We start from the raw sequence: 22,909 nt of genomic DNA, 5'->3' as shown, positions 1-22,909 counted from the left end.
ACATAGACTGTGCACCTATGGATGAGGACAATGCGGGGTGGGGAAAGGGCGGAGGGTGGGGTGGGAACCTGGTGGAGGGAGGAAGAAATGAGGAACCTTTGTAATAATATGAAAAATAAAGATTGATTAAAAAAAACAAAACAGCCGAAACCGGTTTGGCTCAGTGGTAGAGCGTCGGTCTGCGGACTGAAGGGTCCCGGGTTTGATTCCGGTCAAGGGCATGTACCTGGGTTGCGGGCACGTCCCCAGTGGGGGGTGTGCAGGAGGCAGCTGGTCGATGTTTCTCTCTCATCGACGTTTCTATCTCTCTGTATCTCTCCCTTCCTCTCTGTGAAAAATCAATAAAATATATTAAAAAAAAAAAAAAAAAAAAAAGCCGAAGTCGGTTTGGCTCAGTGGTAGAGCGTCGGTCTGCGGACTGAAGGGTCCCGGGTTCGATTCCGGTCGGAGGCATGTACCTTGGTTGCGGGCACATCCCCGGTAGGGGGTGTGCAGGAGGCAGCTGGTCAATGTTACTCTCTCATCGATGTTTCTAGCTCTCTATCCCTCTCTCTTCCTCTCTGTAAAAAAAAAAAAAAAAAAAAAACCAGAGACAGGAGCTCCCAAACACAGAGGAATCTCTAGGAAAGTTCTTGTTCACAGCGGGAAAGCTGACAGCCTACAGGATCCCCCCACAGCCTTGGAGGGCCGCACACCCAGGCTGACCCCTCTGCAGCTTTGGGCATCTTGCCTCACACCGGGCAACCACGACCGGCCCAGTCCCGCTGTGGGGCCGAAAGCCAGAGGGGGAATTGCAGAGGCTCCAAAGAGGCAGGCGCTCAGGTGCCACACTCAAGTGAGGCCCGTGCTGGGACAGAGGCCACATGGGTTAAGACCCCTTCCATTCCAGGCTTGGGGTGGTCTCTCCCACGGCCCCTCTTTCCTCCCTACAGCCCTGGCCCTCCAAGTCCACCCCACATGACTCAGAATACCTCCTACTGTCACACGCCCGTCATTCTCTCCTCTCTTGAGCCTGGCTCTCCCAGGAAGGACTGGCTACCCACTCTGTGTCCCTGCACCTCACACTCAGGGCACCCTGAGGTCCCTATTCACAGCTGCGAGCTCCCTGCCTCCCTGTCTCGGCACCTCATGAGCCTGGCAAGTGCTGGATAAATGCTGGAGCAGGAGAGAACGTGGGAGCCAGCAGACAGGGACGTGTGTGTAAATAATGTGTGAGGTGAGGGCATGGAGATCCTTACCCATGGGGTCTACTCTGCCCCAAGGTCTGGCTGGCTGCTTGGATCTGATACCACCTCCCCTCAGAGGCTACCCTGAAGCTCACCTCTGGCTCCTTGGTTCTATAAAGGGCACCCAAAGACATGTTACTGAGATACAGCTCTTCACATGCCTGCTCAAGGTCAACCCAACTCTGGACTAGGCCTGACTTCAGTCCTGGGCCTGGTAAGTGCCCGACTAGCTGTGCAATCTCAGGCTGGCCCAAAAACTGCTCTGGGATGGATCATCCTAGCAACGCTCTGTCAGCATTGACCTGCACTGACTTTCCTTCCCAGGAAGGACCCAACATCTCAGGCCATCACATGCCCCTTCCCAGACGGGACCCAGCGTCTCAGGCCAGCATGTACACCCACCTGGTTTCGACTTTCTTCAAGGGTCTCTCTCAGCTGTGACCATGACAGTCTCAGGCTCTGGCATTCCTGATTTATGAGTTCAAGTTCAAGTTCAAGTTTTTTAATTTGGTCACCCTGTTTTAAAAATAATCAACCTCCTGAGTGTAAGAAATAGCAATTTGATACATGTCTAATGTAGACATGTCAGAAAATTACAGAAGGACAAGCGCTGCAAAATTTAAACCACCCATGCTCCCAACAGCCAGAACCACATCTGCCATTTGCTGTCATCCACTCCACACAGCATCTCTACCATAAGCCTGGCACAGTGCCAGATGCTGTGCTCGACTCATTATAGCTTTCATTTCCCCATGACATTAACTGTTATTTGAAAACATGGATTTTAACAACTATACCATAATTTACTGACTCATTCAGTAAACTGTTGATGAATGATTCAAGCAGATTCCAATTCTGTTTTGCTATTACAAATACCACAGCAATGAAAATACTTCCAGCTAAGTCTTCCCACAATACTACAGTAAAATGCCCATGAGAAGAATCATGAAGTCAGAGGATACTGACATTCTTGAGGCTCTTGATACATATTTTGCTCAACTGTCCTCCAGAGAGGCTGACAACTTTACTCTTTTACCATCAGAATGTAATTCCTTTCTGTTTGCAAAAGCTGCTGAAGTCCACATATGTTCCAGGGCCTGCCTGTTAAGTGCCTTACTTCACCTGCGGGCAGTGCCTACCTCTTGGCACATTAGGGCTGCTCCCGATAGGTGTTAGGCTGCCTCTCTAACGTGCCCGCCCCTCTCTACCCCACGGACCAAGCCACTACTCACCTGCAACTCCTCCCGGCGTCCAGCCTCCTCCAGTCTCTGTGTTAACAGCTGAATGGTGATGCCGTTGTTCTCAATGTGGGTCTGCTGGCTAGAGGCCTCCTCTCCCAGCTGAAGGACCCTGTGGTTGAGCTGAAGCAATTCATCCTTGCATTTCTGACTCTAGAACAAAAGGGATGAAAAAGTTATTTTTTTAACAGCTCAATTCAGATCATTTCAGTGATTCTCCACCAGGATGCTCTTGTTTCCCAGGGGACACTTATAATGACTTAAGACAGTTTTGGTTACCACCTTGGTAAGAGGACTGCTACTGGCAGCTGGCGGGTGAGGCACTCAGCACCCTGCAGTGCATAGAATGATGTAGCCAGTGCAAGCACAGGAGACTCTCCTCTACCCTAGAAAAAAGGAGCCACATCTGGAAATCCAGAGGTGGTTATATGCCATGAAGATCCAAACCACTGTTCTGAAGACCTCTCATGTTTTTCTCATTTCTTCCAATTATTGCTAACATTATTTTAAGCAATTTGAAGGAAAAACCCTAAAGGAGATATATGTCACCTCAAAATACCCTCTGATCTTTTTCATTAAACACATAAATGTAGCTTTTTGTAGGGTATAGAAATTGATTAAATTGTGTGTTCTGCTTTTTCTAAATAACCACCACCCAGCAGATAGGGGGTACTAAACAAATACTCATTAGATGGATGTGCAAATGCACTGAATTGAAATAGCAACTAGGAAGTTTCACCTTCAGAGTGGGTTAGGGGCTGAGGTAGGGAGGCAAGGAGAAGTTAGCTGTGGTTATAAAAACAACATGAAGGGTCCTTGTGGAATTGGAACTATTTGGTATTTTGACTGTTGGTGGATATATGGACCTTTACAGGGGAAAAAATTATGTAGAATTTAATACACACACACACACACACACACACACACACACACACGTACAGAAGTAAACCTGGTAAATTGGAATGCGATCCATGGGTTGTATCAATGTCAATAGATTGGTTGTGATGTTTGTAATAGGCTCATTTGTGTCCTCCCAAAATCCATATGTTGAAGCCACAATTCTCAGTACCCCAGAGTGTAACGGTACTATACTTAGAAATTGGGTCTTTAGCCTGACCAGCATGGCTAAGTGGTTGAGCGCTGACCTATGAACCAGATCACGGTTTGAGTCCCCATCAGGGCACATGTCCGGGGTGAGGACTCCATCCCCAGTGTGGGGCGTGCAGAAGGCAGCCAATCAATGATTCTCTCTCATCATTGATCAGATTTCTATCTCTCTCCCTCTTCCTTCCTCTCTGACATAAAAAACATATTTTTTTTAAAAAGAAAGAAAGAAACAGGGTCTTTAAAGAGGTTGTTTAGAAAAAAAAAGAGGTGTTTAAGGTAAAATGAAGTCATTCGAGTAGGTTCTAATCCAATATGATGGTGTCCTAATAAGAAAAAATTAGGACAGACACGAACCAGGGAAGACCACGTGAGGACATAGGAGATGACAGCTGTCTGGAAGCCATCAGTAAATGATGGTAACATATTATAACCCATTGAATAAAACAGGGCCCTATGATAGAAATATAATGATGTAAATAAATAGACAAATGGGGAGGAGAGACATTTCTTCCTTACACTGGAATACCAAATGATAAAACAAAAGGAATGGTGGAGGCAGTCACCAGATGGCCACCATCAGAGTAACAGCAGAGTTCACCAAAAAACAAAAGATGCTAAGGAAAGGGGGTGAGAGTTTGATGAAGAACAGAATATTTACGTAATATCAAAGTATCCATCCATAAAATGCTCATTAATTACACAGGGAAAAGTAACTTTACTGTGGAGTATCCTGACCAACGCTACCTCACCAAGAATTATTAGCAATGGGACAAATCATTGGCCCCCTGATAGTATGAAATGAGAAGAATACAGTATCATTTTCTTTATATTTTTGCCAAGGATGCATTATCTAAATGTAATCACAAGGAAACATCAGACAAACTAAACTGAAGAACCTCATACGAAATAACTGCTTGTTATTGTCAAAAGTGCCAAGGTTCTAAAACCAAGGATGGACTGACTGAAGGTGACTAAAAGCCAAGCGAGATTCTGAATGAGTGGGGCGGCTGGCAAAGTGAACAGGAGGAGACACGGGCGGGGTCTGTACCACATTCATGTCCTGACTTTTGAGGGATGAGCAGGCAATGGGCCAGCAACTCTCTCAGATCTTTCAGAAAAAAAGTTCTCTATTTCCCCTTAGTAAGTTTGAAATTATTTCAGAATAATGAAGAAAAGGAAAGGAGGGTAGCACCAGGTGTCAATACTCGACCTGTTTGTTGAGCTCTTCCATTTCGGAGCAGGCCTTTTCCTTGTCTCTCTTTAAAAGCTCAATTTCCTTCCTGTTGAAAAACACAATTAACAATATCACTTTGGCCATCCAGTTTCTTTTCCCGTCATCGCCCACTGTAACCGCAGCACCTTGGAGCTGTGGCCACAAACAGCTCTCACACCTGCTCTCGCACCCACAGCCACCTCTGTTACTATTGTGCACGATGGCCGGTCCGGGTCCAAGCGGGTCCCCATCCTCAGAACCAGCGGGCGCTGCCAGTGTTACAGAGCGAAACCCTCTCGAACTCCCTCAGCTGCAGCCATGAATATCTCTCGGGCACAGCATGCGACTGTTCACTACCAACAGCATGAAGACCCAAAGGTCTCTTGTCAAAGGGGGCTGGCAGCAAATGTAGGGGAAAATGGTTCCTGGGTGAAAAACTTTCAGATTTCAGCCGAAACTGGTTTGGCTCAGTGGATAGAGCGTCGGCCTGCGGACTGAAAGGTCCCAGGTTCGATTCCAGTCAAGAGCATGTACCTTGGTTGCGGGCACATCCCCAGTAGGGGGTGTGCAAGAGGCAGCTGATCGATGATTCTCTCTCACTGATGTTTCTAACTCTCTATCCCTTTCTTCTTCCTCTCTGTAAAAAAATCAATAAAATATATTTAAAAAAAAAAAACTTTCAGATTTCAGAATTGCTATGATGTGATAGCAATCACTTGTTTGCTACCTCTTCTGGATTCCATATTTTAATTAATCATGGCAATTTAATCAAAACAGTACCACATTCTCAGCTTTTTAGAGCTGAGCTCATTTCCAATTTCAGAGCTAAAAGAGGTCAACCCACTGTCCTTGGATAAGACAGGGCTGCGGGCATGAAAGCAGAAATCCACCAGCAGGTTGTCTGTGTCCACCGCACCCCCAACTGTCTCTCCTGCCTCAGTGCTCAGGCTTTGCACCCTTCTCCATTCCCACCTCCCTAACCCCGACTATGACTCACTAAAACAGACAGAAACGAATCTTGGAGAAAAGCACAGCTGAAACCACTATCAGGTCACGAGCGAACAGGTTTTCCTTGCCCGGAAAGGCCTCTGGAGCACCACTTTCCCTACAAAAGTGCTTGCTCCTCCCCGCCCTGAGCGCAATGCGGAGTGTGTCTGCAGGGTGAGAAGCATGGGAACACCGACTGCAGAGGCAAGCGGGCCTGTGCTGAGCTGCTCACTGAGGTGATGACTGCGCTGCATGCTCGCACTTTCTACCCGAACTGCTGAGAGACGCTCGGGAAGGTTGCCGGCATTTGGAAGGAGGCCCGAGCCCTCTCGTGCACGTCCAGGCTGGTCAGAGGTCTGCACGGCTCGCCCACTTAGGGTTTTCTGGAACGCGGGACTGCTCTGTGAACATCTCCCACTTTCTACAGCAATACCTTCTAAGCTCATTCTACAGCTGAAACCAGTTTGGCTCAGTGGATAGAGCGTCAGCCTGCGGGTTCGATTCCGGTCAAGGGCATGTACCTTGGTTGCAGGCACATCCCCAGTAGGGGGTGTGCAAGAGGCAGCTGATCGATGATTCTCTCTCATCAATGTTTCTCTCTATCCCTGTCTCTTCCTCTCTGTAAAAAAATCAATAAAATGTATTTTTTTTAGAAAATAAGCTCATTCTACAAAGAGTAATATGTGCCATAGGCCGTAAGTTCTGAGTGAACCAATGAGACAGGGCTCTTACCTTTGTGCATCATTTGTCCTTTCTGTAGATTCAAGCTCTTTCTGCCTTCTCCCCAGCTCATTTTTCAACACTGTGTTTTCTTCAGAAAGCTTATCCAACTTAATTCTGCATGAAAAATAGAAAAGAGAAAGAATGGAAACTGAGGCACAAGGTACCAAAGGCAGCCCACATTAGTCGGGTCTTGAAGTCAGAAGTCATGGTAGCCCTGCCGTCTACATTTCCCCTTCCCTAGATGATGGCACAGGGCATACTTTTCCTTTCCTTTCTCTCTGTCCAGTTACAACATGCTACAGTTTGCTTGCATCTCCCTAAAGAGAATCTACAGAAAGGAAAGCTTTCTTAGCTTCCAAAATGGCCACACCATCAACAACCCACTCATATATTCAGCACCTTGGTCCCATTTACTCTGTGTTTACAGCTGACCTGTTCCTGCATCTCATGAACTCTGACTGAAATGTGAGTGTCTGTGGTTGGTACCAATGCACAATGTTGGGTGTGGGTCCTCAGGTTATTGCAGAGGACATACATCCTTCATCCTTTTTAGCATGGCGCTAAGAAACACAAGGGATAAGAAGATAGAAACAGGCGAAACCGGTTTGGCTCAATGGATAGCGCGTTGGCTTGGGGAATGAAGGGTCCCGGGTTCGATTATAAAAAGAGTTCAGACAGGACCAAACAGAGTTTATAGAAATAGAAAACCACAAAATTTTTGGAAATAAAAAAAGGCAATGTTAAACACTGAATGGGTTAAATGACAGATTAGACACAATTGAAGAATTACTAACCTTAAATACAGAGATTTGAAAAAAGCACCCAGAATGTGACAGAGAAAACAGGATGGAAGATATAAAAAAAAAAAGAGTTTAAGAAATGGAAGAAAAGAAAATAGTTCTAACATCATACATTTAATTCAAGAGGGTGAGAGGAGAGACAATAGTTTAAGAATAATTGCTGAGAGTTTTTTAAATTTTTTAAAAATTGATTTCAGAGAAGGGGGAAGGAGAGAGAGAAATATCAATGATGAGAGAGATCATTGATCGGCTGCCTCCTGCACACCACCTATCGGGGATTGAGCCTACACCCGGGCATGTGCTCTGACCAGAAATTAAATCGTGACCTCCTGGTTCATAGGTCGACACTCAACCATTGGGCCGGGTTGGGAGTTTTTTATGACACAAATCTATACATTTATTAGGCATAATATTTTAAGTAAGGTAAGGTAAGTTAAAAAGAAACCAAATCTATGGCCTAACAACTCCTTTCTTAGATACATCCCAACATAAATGCTCAAAAAGACATTTACAAGATCGTATTCAGCAGTATTACTTGTGATAGCTAAATATTAGGAACTACTCAAATACTCATCAAGTGAATGAATACACTGTGGTTAATTAACACAACAGACTGCCATAGCAAAGCAAATGCATGAAAGATAGGTATAAGCAACCACCTGGATGAATCTCACAGACATATGTTGAGCCAAGAAAGGAGGACTAATATAAAGGAGGACACACTGTGTGAGTCCTTTACATGAAGTACAAAAACTGGCAAAAGTAACCCATGCCGTTAGAAGTCAGGATTTGGAGAGCTCTGTTTCTTGTCCTGGTTGCTGATAACATAGATGTGTTCAATTTGTTGACAATTTTTCTAATTGAACACATATGTGTTTTTCTTGTGTATATAATAAACAGTTAAAATTATACACCTAAACACATAAAAGAAAAATTGCAAAATAAAGAGATTGTAAAAGCATCCAGCCTGGTTGGTGTGGCTCAGTGGTTGAGCATCGACCTATGAATCAGATCATAGTTCGGTTCCAAGTCAGGGCATATGTGAGTTCCATCTCCAGTGTGGGGTGTGCAGGAGGCATCTAATCAATGATTCTCTCTCATCATGGATGTTTCTATCTTTTTAAAAATATATATATTTTTATTGATTTCAGAGACAAAGGGAGAGGGAGATAGAAGCATCAATGATGAAAGAGAATCATTGATTGGCTGCCTCGTGCATGCCCCCCACTAGGGATTGAGCCCGCAACCTGGACATGTGCCCTTGATAGGAATCGAATCTGGGACCTCTATCCACTGAGCAAGACTGGCCAGGGCTGATGTTTCTGTCATATATATATATATATATATATATATATATATATATATATATACATACACACATACATATTGATTTTTTTATAGAGAGGAAGAGAGAAGAATAGGGAGTCAGAAACATCGATGAGAGAGAATCATCGATCAGCTGCCTCTTGCACACCTTCTGGGGATATACCCACAACTAAGGTACATGCCCTTGACCGTAATCAAACCTGGGACCTTTCAGTCCGCAGGCTGATGCTCTATCCACTGAGCCAAACTGGTTTCGGCTGATGTTTCTATCTTTGTCTCCCTCTTCCTTCCTCTCTAAAATCAATAAAAAATATATTTTAAAAGAAAGCAACCAGAGGACTTAACTCAGATTATCTACCATAGTAGGCAAAATAACGGACTCTAAAAGATGCCCATGTCCTAGTCCCCAGAACCTGTGACTGTAGTATTACATGGCAAAGAGGAACTAATGTTGCTAATTAGCTGACTTTAGACAGGGAGAGTATCCTGAGTGATCCAGGTGTGCCCAATGTAATCACAGAGTCCTTAAATGTGGGAGAGGGAAGCATAAGAGTCAGTGCCAGGCCCTGGCTGGAAGCACAGTGGTTAGGGCATCACCCCACGTACCAGAGGGTCACCGGTTCCACTCCCAGTCAGGGACATTGGCCTGGGTTGTAGGTTTGATCCCCAGTACCAGTTGGGTGTGTGCAGGAGGCAATCAATCGATGTGTCTTTCTCACATCCATGTTTCTCTCTCTTCCCCTCTCTCCCTCCTTTCCACTTTCTGAAAAAGCAGTAGAAAAAATATCCTTGGGTGAGGATTACCAAGAGTCAATATCAGAATGATGTGACATAAGGAGAACCTGACTGGTCATTGCTGGCTTTAAAGATGAAAGCATTCAGAAACCACAGAATGGGAGAATGAGGGCAGTACCTGGAAAAGGGCAAGAAAGGAGATTCTGAAACTGTAAAATCATAGATTGTGTTGTTTTAAGCCACTAGCTTTGTGGTGATGTGTTACAGCAGCAATCAGAAGCTAATACATATACAAAAGCACAACAATTAGACACAGCACCAACTATTCAATGTCAACAAAGGAATCTCATAGATACTGAACATGTACAGCAGATAGCTCTTAAACTGGATTTGTGTCCCTAGGAATACTCTCTTTCAAAAATAGACAAATATTTGAGACACTTCCAGACAAACAAAAAATGAGGGAATTTATTCCCAGGTGAGTCTCATTAAAATAACTTGTCTTCAGGCTTTACATCACAAAGAAAGAACATGGTCCTCTAAGGAAGGCATGAGATTCAGAAAGAAATAGGAGCCTCCCACGTGACCAGCTAAGGAGGATGCAATATCAGCAAACAGTAAGCCCACCTAATATATTCCATCTGAATCGACCCATGAGGAAAACAGGCATCCGAACGTCTATTTTGCTCCCAACTGCAATCCCTAATTGTGCTGGCAGACAGCAGGTGCCCCGAAACCCTGTTAAACAAGCGAAGACCCTGCTGAGATGAACTGTGACCAGCTGTGGGGCTGACAGGCGCATGTAGGAGAAGCAGGAAGAGAACAGGGCCGCTTGCCAGGACTTGTCAGTGAGTGGCGGACCAGGGTGTGTGAGGGAGGCAACCAATTGATGTGTCTCTCTCATGTCAATGTTTCTCCCCCTCTCTCCTTCCCTCTTTTCACACTCTCTCTCTCTGAAAAGCAATGGGAAAAAACCTTTGAGTGAGAATTAACAAAAAAGCAGGGGGCAAGGAGCATGAGATGAATATGTGAACATGAGCTTAGCATTGCGGCTGTTCCATAGCAAGTCCCCCCCAAACAGGCCAATCGTGATGGGCCCAGCACCAGCACCTTGGGTACCTGCTCCATGCGTGGGTCCACAGCCACATACCAGGGACTCGGGCACAGAGCAGCCCAGCGCCTGGAATCTTACTCTGCTATCCCTTTCTAACGCTTCTCCGTGGACAGGCATGCGGGCCCGGATTTGTGATATTCGAATTCTCCACACCAACCCCCAGTGGTCCGCCACTCAAGGCCCCACGTTGCTCAGGAACACCCACATCTGAGGCAGGAGCAGGAAGCAAAGCCTAGATGGCCGTGAACAGCCCCTTCCGGACAGGCACCTCCCAGAGGAGAGAGTGCCCAGGGACTTCCAGCACGCTAGTGTTTTCTTCGTTAAGCTGGGTGTGTACTGACATTTATTCTTTTTGGTTTATCATAAATCCCACATTATCTTTATTTTTTTCAATAAAGCAACTTGTCCATGGTCCCAGCTAGAGGGGCGTGGAATGCAGACCTCACCACACGCCTGTGATCACGCTCAGACAGCCCGTCCGCTGTGAACCAAAATTGCTCGCTTGGACCACTGACTCAATGCCCCTGGCAGCTTCCATTTCCACATGAAGCAGGCGCCTCACAGGTGGGACCCAGTGGCTCTGCGTGCAGAGCAGTGACCACCTCACACAGTCCCTGTGGCATGCAAGTGCCCACAACGTCTCCCAGGGCAGCCCTGTCTCCTGAGGAGCCAGAAGAGCAGCTGGAGCCGTGCTCTGCAGCTTCAGGAAAGAGCTAGAATCCAGGAAAAGCCCTAGAAAGAGCATGTGCCGGCCTGAGTCCCTCGGGGAGCCTGGAGGAGGACCTGGCTGCACACCGGGGCTCTCTGCGCCGGACCAACAACAGGCCCCTCCCCACCTCGGGCTGCCCTGAGGCACTGGCTGCAGCAGTATCAGGGCCTGTTGGGGCAGCCCAGCCCCGTCACGGAGCACTGCCCGCACACAGCAGCAGAGGGGCACTGTCTTGGATGGACGGCCTCCTCTGTTGCTGCCCCAACAGCACAGAAACCTGCAGTGAAGGACAATGCCTGGTGCACACACTGGCGGGGCGCAGTGGGGCATCCTGCTCTGTCGGATGGAAGAGGGCTCAGGGGACCAAGGGTGAAATGGGGCTCCAAGCACAGTGTCTTGTCTTGTGACACCACTAAGAACTTCCTAAGGCCAGGGGCAGGGGACACCAGAGCCAGCTGAGATGTCCAGAGGCTCATTTCTGCCCCCTCTGCCCACTCCTGGGAGCCGGGTGACCTGTGGGTGCCTGAGGTCGAGTCTGGGCTTAGGACCACAGCACAAGCACCTCCAGCCGCTGCGAGCTGGTCGGGGGGAAGGCACCTGAGCGGAGTTAGTGAGCGAGGTGAGAGGGTATCACCTGGCATTCTGAAAACGGAAGACACCACACCTGTTTTCTCCTGACTCTGCTTTTTCCTCAAGAGCCCAAAGAACATCTTCCAGGCACAGAAGTTTGGTTTCCATGTCATTCTTCTCTTTCCAGGGCCACTTCAGCCTCTGCCTCCCCGAGGGCATCGAGCTGTTCCTGCCTGGCCACCCAGGGGCCAGTGAGCCCGGGTGGAACTCGAGGTGCCCCTTCTGGCCCTTCCCCCACTGTGCTCCAGCCCACTGCAGGGTGGTCTCACGGCACTAGGCCTGCCCCACGGTCCCAGCAGGGGCTGGCTCCCTGCTCAGGTTCCCAGCATGCTCCTTGACAACAGCCCACTGCCTCTTAGTGTCCCCTCAGTCCACCCTCTGGGGCTCAATCCACCCTCTGCTCCCTGGGCTTCCAGTTGGCTCAGGCCGGCTGGGCCCACAGCAGAAGGCACTAGGTCCGTCAGGACCCTTCCCCTGTGGTAGCGGAAGCCACCTTCTTGGGGTCGAGCACATTCCAACTATGCTCTCCAAGGCCAAGACTCTTTGAGGGCCTCTGGGTGCCATTCTGCACAGTGTGCATAACCCAACTTTACATTCTGGTTCTTGGCAAGGAACCCCAGACATGAAGTCCTGCAAGAACAGGGAGCTGGACCTGAACTGCTGCAGCTCCTGCTGATGCCTCTGGTGCAGCTCCGCCTCCAGCTGCTGGGCCAGGCCGGACAGCGCCTGCGTGTAGCACCGCTCCATCTCCGCCCTCTTCAGCTCCAGCGTCCGCTCCAGCTCGGGGCCGTGGCCTGCACTCTGCAGCTGGTCCTGCAGGCCTTGGATGACCTCCTGCGATTTCACGTGGAGCTTCTCCAGGTTGGCTTTCTGGTCCTCCAGCACACTGACCTCACGGTGGAAAGCCTGCTCCATTTCTTTTCTCTTATTTGCAAAGTCTGTCTTCATCATCTCAATTTCCCTTTCATAGTAGTTTACCTGAGACGAGAAATACGAGCAATGTCAATCAGGAGGTCCGCAACATGACTCACTGACAACACAACACAAAAGTAGGAGGCTGCCAAGTGGCACCAAGAGCAGATAGCCAAGAGCTGATGAGGCGCAGGGGACAGCCATGCCAGCAATGCCTAAGGCTCCCTACGGGCCCAGGCAGCTACAGCCTTTAACCTTCCATTGGCCCCAGGAAGCAGATCCCGCAGGTGGGGAAGGGAGGCTGGAGGCGGCTGGGCCAGGTGCCTGGCCGGGAAGCACGAGGAGGACTGAGTGTGTGACAACACCGAGAACAGGGAGCCTGCATGAGGTTGGCAGGGCAGTTCTGGACTCCTTGGCGGCTCCAATGGGAAGGAATACTTTCCAGCCATGGGCAAGGTTACTATGGCAACTACCAGCTAATACCTCCAGGGAACCCCCAGGCCCTGCCTCACGGCTGCTCAGACCCAGACATCTGTCCCCGATAACAAGTCATGGACACCGCTGTCCCTTAACAAAACCCACCACAATCTAGTAACAGAGCAGGAGACCTGGTCATCTGAGAAGACAGAGCTGGCCAGGCCAGGAGGCCATGAAATACCCCAGTTCCAGGGTTATTTTAGCCTAGAACAGAGCCAGGAGCTGGGATTCCCCAAAGGCAGAGCAAGCAGGGAGGTCTGCCTCAGCAGTGCCCCGGTGATTCCCCATTCCCTCCCACGAGTAGTTATTCCTTACGTCCCATCTCCCTCCAAAGAGGGCTTGAGGTCGACATCAGCTTTATTTCCCTTTCCCCACACACTGTCCTTCCCTGAGCAGGCTCACTCCGGAGCAGGGGGTCCACGGGCAGACGTGGGCGGGTAGCTCAGTGAGCGAAGCTTTCAGGCATGCAGCAGGAAGCTCCCAGATCTCCCTGTGGCCTCCCCAACCCCCCTGACCTTGGTCTCCAGCTGGATCTTGAGGTCTTGGTAATGGTCCTTCACCTGCTCCATCATGAGCTCCGTTTCTAGACTCAGGGGAGTGGAATCGCCCAGGAGGGAGATGATGCCTGCAAACAAGGCCATTTCTGTGCATGTTCCGCTCGGGCGCCCTGAGGTCTGGCCCACACCCTCCCATCCGACATGTGGACAGCACTGAGGATCCATCCCCGATTTCCTCCGCCACCCAGGGCAGTGAGCCTGCCTGGGCACCTTCCGCTGGCGCTGAGGGAGGCCCTTGCGGGTTTCCACAAACGGTCTGTTATGGCCCATTCTCAAAGTTGGAGCTCTGAGAAACCAACATTTTGAGTCTTTGCCAGAACACAGATTACTCCAAGATATAACCAGGTTGCCGAAACCGGTTTGGCTCAGTGGATAGAGTGTCGGTCTGCGGACTGGAAGGTCCCAGGTTCGATTTCGGTCAAGAGCATTGGTTGTGGGCACATCCCCAGTAGGGGGTGTACAGGAGGCAGCTGGTCGATGTTTCTCTCTCATCCATGTTTCTGGCTCTCTGTCCCTCTCCCTTCCTCTCTGTAAAAAATAAAAAACATATATTTTTAAAAAAGATATAACTAGGAGACTCCCTGAAAGATTTTTCAGGCCCTTTAATTCCCTAAAAGATGCTGCCCATGGTACAGGTATTGCACCCTAAATTGTGTTCCCTGCCCCAATACACAGAAAAACTGTGAAGACAGAGAACAAGCGTGACCTAGAGCACAGACAAACCTCCGTGACAATCAGTGCTTTAGGATGAGGCAGGTACCCATCCATGCCCCACATACAGGACTGGTGGGGTTTCAGCAAATAAGTCAGGAATGGAGTGAAGTGCTGTGGAGTCAAGGTTCTGCGAGATCACAGAAGTGACATTTTTTTTCTTTAAAAACTTTAATCTACTCTAACCATGAAATGGCAGAATAAAATGTACAAACAAACTGATAAAAGGAGCTCACACTGACAGTTTCCTTATAAACACCCTGCAGGCATCAGCAGTCCCAGCTCCTGCTGTACAGAAATGGCCTTGACCACGACTTCGGTTGACACAGATCGTCCAACTGCTGGACCCTGGCTGGCACTGGCAGTCCCAGTGTGCGGACAATAATGACCCATATGGAGACCAGCAAGGACACCACCCGCACGCCCACAGCCCCTCCTCCAGATCGCTCTGTTCTGCTTTCCCTCTCCCTCCCTATAAAACTCTGCAGTACTGAGGGGCTGAGGTGGGCTTTGCCACAACCCCTCCCCCTTTTATCTCAGGTGATACACTGGAATAAACCTCTTTCCCTTTTCACCAGCATCTGTCTCCTGAGTTTGGCTTTCTTGGCAGTAGGCAGCCAACCTGGGATTTGGCTTCAAGAGTTCAAGGGTGATGCTATCCACATAACCCAGGCAGTAAACACCCAGTACGGTCCACCTCAGTCCATACGAGGCCCCTGTGAACACGGGGAGTGCCTGACCCATTGACATGATGATTTAGTGCCTTCCCTTTCTAAGAGCTGTCAGACCTGTGACAACCCCCCTGCTCACCCCCAGACCCCGCTTCCCTTTTCTGGATGACCATCTGTGTGTCTGGCCCATGCTGAACACTCACCCGGATCCCCTGGTACCACTCACAACACTGGAGAGTCTGCTGGATGCATCTACCCTATGGTCATGCATCCTACTCAAATGGTAAAGCCCTCGCCCTCCTGTCCTCTCTCTGGGCTCTGGCTGTTGTGTCAACCTCTAGGCTTGGGTTACTGGCCCCTCTCCCACACGCGGCAGTCGGAGGCTGGGCCGGGCCCGATGTGCTGTGAAGCCGGCCAGCCCGGCACTGCTCCCTGGAACCAAAGGCAGCCTGTGCAGCAGCGGGAGGTAGAAGCCCACTGCCCCCGCCATCCCCAGCAGCAGCACTGCCGCCTCCCAGGACTTGGCCCCTACCTGCTCGGCCATGTCTAGAGAGCAGACGTCCATTCGGCTGTGCGTGGGGCTGGCCGTGCCAACTCTGGGGCAACTGTGCCCGCAGACCCTCCACCGCGGCCTGCAGCTCGTCATTGCTGTCCTGCAGGTCCTGTGGGGCAGAGCCAGACACCTCTTCCAGACACTGTGACCACTCCACTGGCATGGAGACCGGGCCGCCCAGGGAACAGCTAAGCCCAGCGCCTGGAGCAACCAGCTGGGCCTAAGTAAGCCACACATAACAGTGGGGGGGGGGGGGGGGGGGGACAGGGGAGGGCTGAAGACCTGCCCACAAAGAGGCAAAGGTGTTACAGGTTGGAGCATGTCTCCATCCATTTGGGATGCTATAACAAAAATACCACATTGGGGGCTTAAAAACAACAGAAATTTCTCTCAGTGTTTTGGCATCCTTTCTAATCCTTACCTAAGGACATGCTTAAAGAGAAGTGAGTGAGAGAGAGAGAGAGAGAGAGAGAGAGAGAGAGAGAGAGAGAGTTATGTGAGAGAAAAACATTGACTGACTTCTGTACATGCCCAGACTGCCTATCAGACCTGCAACCCACAGGTATGTGCTTGGTATGTGCTTGGCCAGGAATCGAACTGGCAACCTTTTGGTGCACAGGATGCCACTCAACCAACTGAGGCACTTAGGCTGGCCAAGCTCTCAGGGTTCCGGAGGCTAGAAGTGATGAGTCCCTTTTATTAAAGCACTAATCCCCTTCACTGGGCTCACCCTCACAGCCCCCCAAAGACCTCACCTCCTAACACTGTCAATGGGGGAATGGGTTCAATGTATGCATTTAGGGGAACACAAACATTCAGTATGTGGAAATACAGAAAGAAAAAAAAATCTGCATTTGGGGTTTCTGATCAAGGGCATGCTACTCCATTATGGTGTCCACTCAAAACAACAGTGAAAACATTTAACTGCAAATAATCTCCAAGGAGGATCTGACTAACATTTCACACTCCCTTTTACCAAAGGCAGCCTTACCAAGAGAACTGAGGCTGACAGTTGAAAGAAAAAAAAAAGAAAAAAAAACACCAAAAAAGTTAAAATGATAGTTAAATAGAAAGGGGATTTGACAAGGGTTATTTTTTAACCAGGACATTTGTTTCCTTGCTAACAAATGTCCTGGTTAAAAAATAAAAGGAAACTCCAAGCAGTGACTTTGCAAAGACTGGGTGATGCACATCAAGGAAGGTTCAAGGTTACCTCTACTGCGGGAGACTGACTATAAAAAAAGCCCTCAGCCAGGAGGCAGAGACTCTGTGCCAGCACACCGAGCACCCAGATCTAGGTCTGTGATACCTCAGTAACAAACCAGGACGCCATGAAGAAGAGACTGGTCCAGGGCAAGTGCAGGTAAAGTGCAAGAGGCGTCTGCAGCTCCTTATGATGCTAGAGAGCCTGGAACTAATCCATAAAACAAAACAAATGATGGTGACATGTCCCAAGGACGTGGCTGCAAGCCAGAAGACACTCCCATTGGCCAAATCTTACACAATTTGAGCTCCAAAATAATTAGACATAACAATGAATTACAAACTACTAGGGGGAAATGGAAATTCGTGAGTCCAAGCCAATAGATAGATAGATAGATAGATAGATCAGACTTCTCTGGCTTATAGTAGAATGTCAAGAGCCAACTGACACATGTGGGGAATGGGTGATAAAGTTGGAAAATCATCAATTTGCAATAATCATGGTAAAGACTGGAGTGGGCAAGAATTATCAATGGAGACTAAATTCAAGGAAATTTTAGTCTTTTTTTTTTTTTTTTATATATTTTATTGATTTTTCACAGAGAAGAAGAGAGAGGGATAGAGAGTTAGAAACATCAATGAGAGAGAGTCATTGATCAGCTGCCTCTTGCACACCCCATACTGGGGATGTGCCCGCAACCAATGTACATGCCCTTGACCAGAATCAAACCCGGGACCCTTCAGTCTGCAGGCCGATATCCAGTGAGCCAAACCGGTTTCGGCTAGTCTTTTTTTTTTTTTTAATTGATTTTTTACAGAGAGGAAGGGAGAGAAATAGAGAGCTAAAAACATCAATGAGAGAGAAACATTAATCAGCTGCCTCTTGTACAACTCTACTGAGGATGTGCCCACAACCAAGGCACATGCCCTTAACCGGAATCGAACCTGGGACTCTTTAGCCCGCAGGCCGACGCTCTATCCATGGAGCCAAACCAGATAGGGCCCAAGGAAATTTTAGATGAATAGCAGGATATTGCATGTTCTTTTTTTTTTTTTTTTTTTTTTTTTTTTTTTAATAAATTTTTATTGTTCATATTATTACAAATGTTCCTCTCCCCTCCCCATTGCTCTCCTCCACCAGGTTCCCACCCCACCCTCTGCCCTTACCCCACCCCCCATTGTCCTCATCCATAGGTGCACAGTTTATGTTCAGTCTCTTCCCACATCCCCTTCTCCCCTTTTCCCCAAGAATCGTCAGTTCACTCCCCTTCCATACCTCTGATTCTCTTATATTCAACAGTTAATATTGTTCATCAGATTTTTTTTTAATTTCCTTGGTTGTTAGATTCACTTGTTGATAGTTATGTATTTGTTGTTCATAATTTTTTTTTTAAATATATTTTATTGATTCTGTACAGAGAGGAAGGGAGAGAGCTAGAGAGCCAGAAACGTCAATGAGAGAGAAACATCGACCAGCTGCCTCCCGCACACGCCCCACTGGGGATGTGCCCGCAACCAAGGCACATGCCCCTGACTGGAATCGAACCCGGGATCCCTCAGTCCCCAAGCCGACGCTCTATCCATTGAGCCAAACCGGTCCCGGCTGTTGTTCATAATTTTTATCTTTATTTACTTTCTCTTCTGAAAGAACCCCCTTCAGCAATTCATATAATTCTGGTTTGGTGGTGATGAACTCCTTTAGCTTTTTTTTTATTAGTGAAGCTCTTTATCTGGCCTTCGATTCTGAGTGATAGCTTTGCTGGATAGATTATTTTTGGCTGTAGGTTCTTACTATTCATCACCTTGAATATTTCTTGCCATTTCCGTCTGGCCTGCATGGTTTCTGTTGAGAAATCAGCTGACAATAGTATAGGTGCTCCTTTATAGGTAACTACCTGCTTCGCTCTTGCTGCTTTTATTTTTTTTATTTTTTTTTTTAAATCAATCTTTATTGTTCATATTATTACAAAGGTTCCTCATTTCTTCCCCCCTCCACCAGGTTCCCACCCCACCCTCTGCCCCCTCCCCATCCCCCATTGTCCTCATCCATAGGTGCACAGTTTATGTTCAGTCTCTTCCTCCCTCCCTTTCCCCGATAGTAAATCCCTTTTCAGATAGTAAATCTGTTACTTAGTATTTTCTCATATCAATAATACCTCCACATGCCCAATGATACACTTCACACAAAAGACATTTTCAAATAGGTCAACCAGCCTCATCCAGGCCCCACCCAAGGCACTCACAGATCAACACCCCAGCGCTATACTAACTCAACACATCCAGATCTAAGCCTTCATCATTTGATTCAGCAGACCCTCAAGTTCCCGCAAAAGATTCCAGCCATGTCTGAGAGGCAGCCGTGGGCAGGTACAGGCGAGGAGCGAGCTGTTTCGGGCCTGGCTGCTCCGGGCCTGGCCTCTGTTGCTCTGGTTCGTTCCACAACCAGCTGTTCCGGGTCTGGTCACTGCCGCTCCCAACCTAGTTGCTCTGGACTTGGCTGTTGCTGCTACAGGCCTGGCCGCACCCGACCCGGCTGCTCTGGGCCCGGTTGCTCCGGTCCCGGCCGCTCCGGGACTGGCCGCTCCCAGCCTGTCAGCCGCTGCTCTGGGCCTGGCCGCTCCCAGCCTGGCAGCCACTGCTCCTGGCCTGGCCGCACCAGACCCGGCTGCTCCGGGCCTGGCCGCTCCCAGCCTGGCAGCTGCTGCTCCGGGCCTGGCCGCTCCCAGCCTGGCAGCTGCTGCTCCGGGCCTGGCCGCACCAGGCCCGGCTGCTCCGGGCCTGGCCGCTCCCAGCCTGGCAGCCGCTGCTCCGGGCCTGGCCGCACAAGTCCCGGCTGCTCCGGGCCTGGCCGCTCCCAGCCTGGCAGCCGCTTCTCCAGGCCTGGCCACTCCCAGCCTGGCAGCCACTGCTCTGGGCCTGGCCGCACCAGACCCGGCTGCTCCGGGCCTGGCCGCTCCCAGCCTGGCAGCCGCTGCTCCGGGCCTGGCCGCTCCCAGCCTGGCAGCCACTGCTCCTGGCCTGGCCGCACCAGACCCGGCTGCTCCGGGCCTGGCCGCTCCCAGCCTGGCAGCCGCTGCTCCTGGCCTGGCCGCACCAGACCCGGCTGCTCCGGGCCTGGCCGCTCCCTGCCTGGCAGCTGCTGCTCCGGGCCTGGCCGCACCAGACCCGGCTGCTCCGGGCCTGGCCGCTCCCAGCCTGGCAGTCGCTGCTCCGGGCCTGGCCGCACCAGACCCGGCTGCTCCGGGCCTGGCCGCTCCCAGCCTGGCAGCTGTTGCTCTGGGCCTGGCCACTCCCAGCCTGGCAGCCGCTGCTCCGGGCCTGGCCGCACCAGACCCGGCTGCTCCGGGCCTGGCCACTCCCAGCCTGGCCGCCGCTGCTCCAGGCCTGGCCGCACCCGACCCGGCTGCTCCGAGCCTGGCCGCTCCCAGCCTGGATGCTCCGTGCTTGGCTACTGCTGTTCTGGGCCTGGCTGCTCCCAACCTGGCTGCTCTGGACCGGGCTTCTCCGGGCCCAGCCACTCCGTGTCTGGGTGTTCCTAGACTGGCCACCCTGGGCTTGGCCGCCTCTGCCTCAGGCCTGGCTGCCACTGCCCCAGGTCTGGCTGCTCCAGTGCTGGCCGTTGATGCTCTTGTTCTGGCTGCTGCTGCTCTGGGGCCTGGCCACTGCTGCTCCGGGCCCAGCTGCCACTGCCTTGTGCCTGGCCACTCTAGGCCTGGTCGCCGCTGTTCCAACATTCTGTCCCTTTTTTCTCTTTTTTTTTTTTTTCTTTTTTAAAAAAAAAACAAAACGCATTTATGTTGCAATGTTGGCTGGTGCGTTGAGTTCTGACTTAGTCTTTGATTTTCCAAGATCTTCTTTGTATTCTTTCTTAAGTAATTTTACTATCATTTGCTCTCATTTGATTTCTTCACATTGAGAACTTCTTTGGTTTCTTCCTCCTTGTCCTGGGAGCTCAGCAGGTTGGCCTGTGGCACCCCTTTGTTCTCCGCGGGCTCCCGTGCTGCTCCAGCCTGTTGCCGGGGGCTCTTGCTGCTTTTAATATTCTCTCTTTGTCTTTTGCATTTGGAATTTTAATTATGATTTGTCTTGGTGTGGTCTTCTTTGGATTCCTTTTGTTTGGAGTTCTGTGCGCTTCCTGGACTTGTAAGTCTAATTCTTTCCTCAGGTGGGGGAAGTTTTCTGTCACTATTTCTCTCAGTATGTTTTCGATATCTTGCTCTCTCTCATCTTCTGGGACCCCCATAATTCTGATGTTGGTGCACTTGAAATTGTCCCAGAGGTTTCTTACATTATCTTCAATTTTCTGGATTCTCTTGCCTTCTTGCTTCTGCGGAGGAGTGTCTTCTAGCTCTTTATGTTCCAAATCTTTGACTTGATTCTTGCGATCTTCCATTCTGTTTTTAGGACTCTGTATAATATTTCTTATTTCAGACAATGTCTTCTTTATTTCTTGTTGATCCCTTATCATTTCTTGTTGATTCCTTATTAATTCTAGTTGATCCCTTTTCATATCCTCATAGGTCTTATAGACCTTTTCTAGGAAATTCTTGAAAAGCCTTATAAGCATAGATTTGAACTCTATATCCAGACGCTTTTGTCCTCCATTTCTTTCGTTTGTGATCTATTTTCTTGTCTCGGCATTTTCGCAGCTTCCCTGAGTTGGTAGCCTTAAAAGTCTCTGTGTACTGCTTGAATGGGGCGGGGCTTCAGGGTGGAGCCTACAGCCTTGGCTTCCGTCAGCCCCGCCCTATGCAGCTCCTGAGTCTCAGTAATTCCCAGGGTCCTTCAGTACTCCTTGTAAGCACCTCTGAGAGAAAGGTGCCCTCGATTTTCACCTGCTACCAAACAGTCTAGGCTCTCCCCCAATGAGCCCGGAACTGGGGTTCAGTTCAGTTGGAAGTGGAGTTGGAGGTGGCGTTCAGAGCAGTCTGGAGCTTTTGTCTCCTTCCAGCCAGGGCAATCCCGCGGCACAGCCAACTGTCCCTTATCTGCACGCAATGTGCGCGCCTCCGGGGGCTCTGCCTTTCGCCGCTCCCCTGGGATTCTGCCTCACAGCCCCGGCTCCCTCTGTTTGAGCCTGGGTCCCCAGGGTCTGGCCTAGAACTGGGGTTCAGCGCTGTCGGGTCTGGGGTTCAGCACAGTCAGAGCTTTTATCTCCTTCCCGCTAGGGAATGCCAGCCAGGCACTCAGCTGCCCCTCCTCTCCAGCTCCGTCCTCTCCGCATGCGCACTGTCTCCATACCTTAGGCTTTTACAGCTCCTCCGCTCTTCCTTCTGGTTTTCTCCTTGCTTCTCGTTGTAGAATTTCCAGTCAGTCGACTTTCCTGTAGTTCTGGGTAATGTCCATTTTATATTTTAGTTGTATTTTATTGAAATTGTTGTGTGCGGCTGCAGCTAGGTGTTTACCCGTGCAGCCATCTTGGATTCTCTCAGGATATTGCATGTTCTTAAAGTATCTCCCCACTGCTGCTTACTACCCTGTTTCCCCGAAAATAAGACAGTGTATTATATTAATTTTTTCTCCCAAAGTTGTGCTAGGTCTTACTTTCAGGGGATGTCTTATCTTTCCATGCGCTAGGTCTTATTTTCGGAGGATGTCTTATTTTCGGGGAAACACAGTAGTTACTACCAGTAATTCTACAGTGGAAAAATTAGGTAATGAGAACAAAATTAATGTCACCTATGCTGTCCAGCTGAGAATGTATAACCTCAACTTAATCCAAAGGAAGTGTCAAAAAACACACAAAATGAGCCCAGCTGGTGTGGCTCAGTGCACCAGGGGGATGCAGGCTCGATTCCTGATCAGTTCACATGCCCGGGTTTTGGGCTGGATCCCTTGTGGGTGGTGTGCAAGAGTCAGTCAATCTATGTTGATGTTTCTCTGTCATTGATGTTTCTAGCTCTCTTTCCCTCTCCCTTCCTCTCTCTTTAAAATCAAATAATAATAATAATTTTAAAAAAAACATGCAACAATTTTTAACAAAAGAAAGAAAAACACAAAATGAAAAAGTTTCTATT

The 22,909-nt window shown here is 49.3% G+C and overlaps 1 protein-coding gene across 2 annotated transcripts in view; it reads right to left on the bottom strand.

Moving 5' to 3' along the window:
* NINL (ninein like) overlaps positions 1-22,909 on the bottom strand; it is a 92,587-nt gene that overhangs the window by 9,957 nt on the left and 59,721 nt on the right. Inside the window, exons 14-20 of one of the 2 annotated variants that reach the window (XM_084887084.1) lie at positions 15,669-15,798; positions 13,713-13,822; positions 12,461-12,786; positions 6,504-6,608; positions 4,782-4,851; positions 2,459-2,617; positions 1,629-1,742 (exon numbers count right to left, since the gene is read on the bottom strand). In XM_084887084.1, coding sequence (XP_084743210.1) covers positions 1,629-1,742; positions 2,459-2,617; positions 4,782-4,851; positions 6,504-6,608; positions 12,461-12,786; positions 13,713-13,822; positions 15,669-15,798 — 1,014 coding nt within the window. The remainder of the gene's footprint in view (positions 1-1,628; positions 1,743-2,458; positions 2,618-4,781; positions 4,852-6,503; positions 6,609-12,460; positions 12,787-13,712; positions 13,823-15,668; positions 15,799-22,909) is intronic. The other variant, XM_084887085.1, reaches the window with a different exon arrangement.

The sequence above is a fragment of the Pipistrellus hanaki genome (genome assembly GCF_964339955.1).
Source record: "Pipistrellus hanaki genome assembly, chromosome: 6".
In the NCBI taxonomy this organism is placed as follows: Eukaryota; Metazoa; Chordata; class Mammalia; order Chiroptera; family Vespertilionidae; genus Pipistrellus; species Pipistrellus hanaki.
This window is presented reverse-complemented; position numbering and strand designations above follow the sequence as displayed.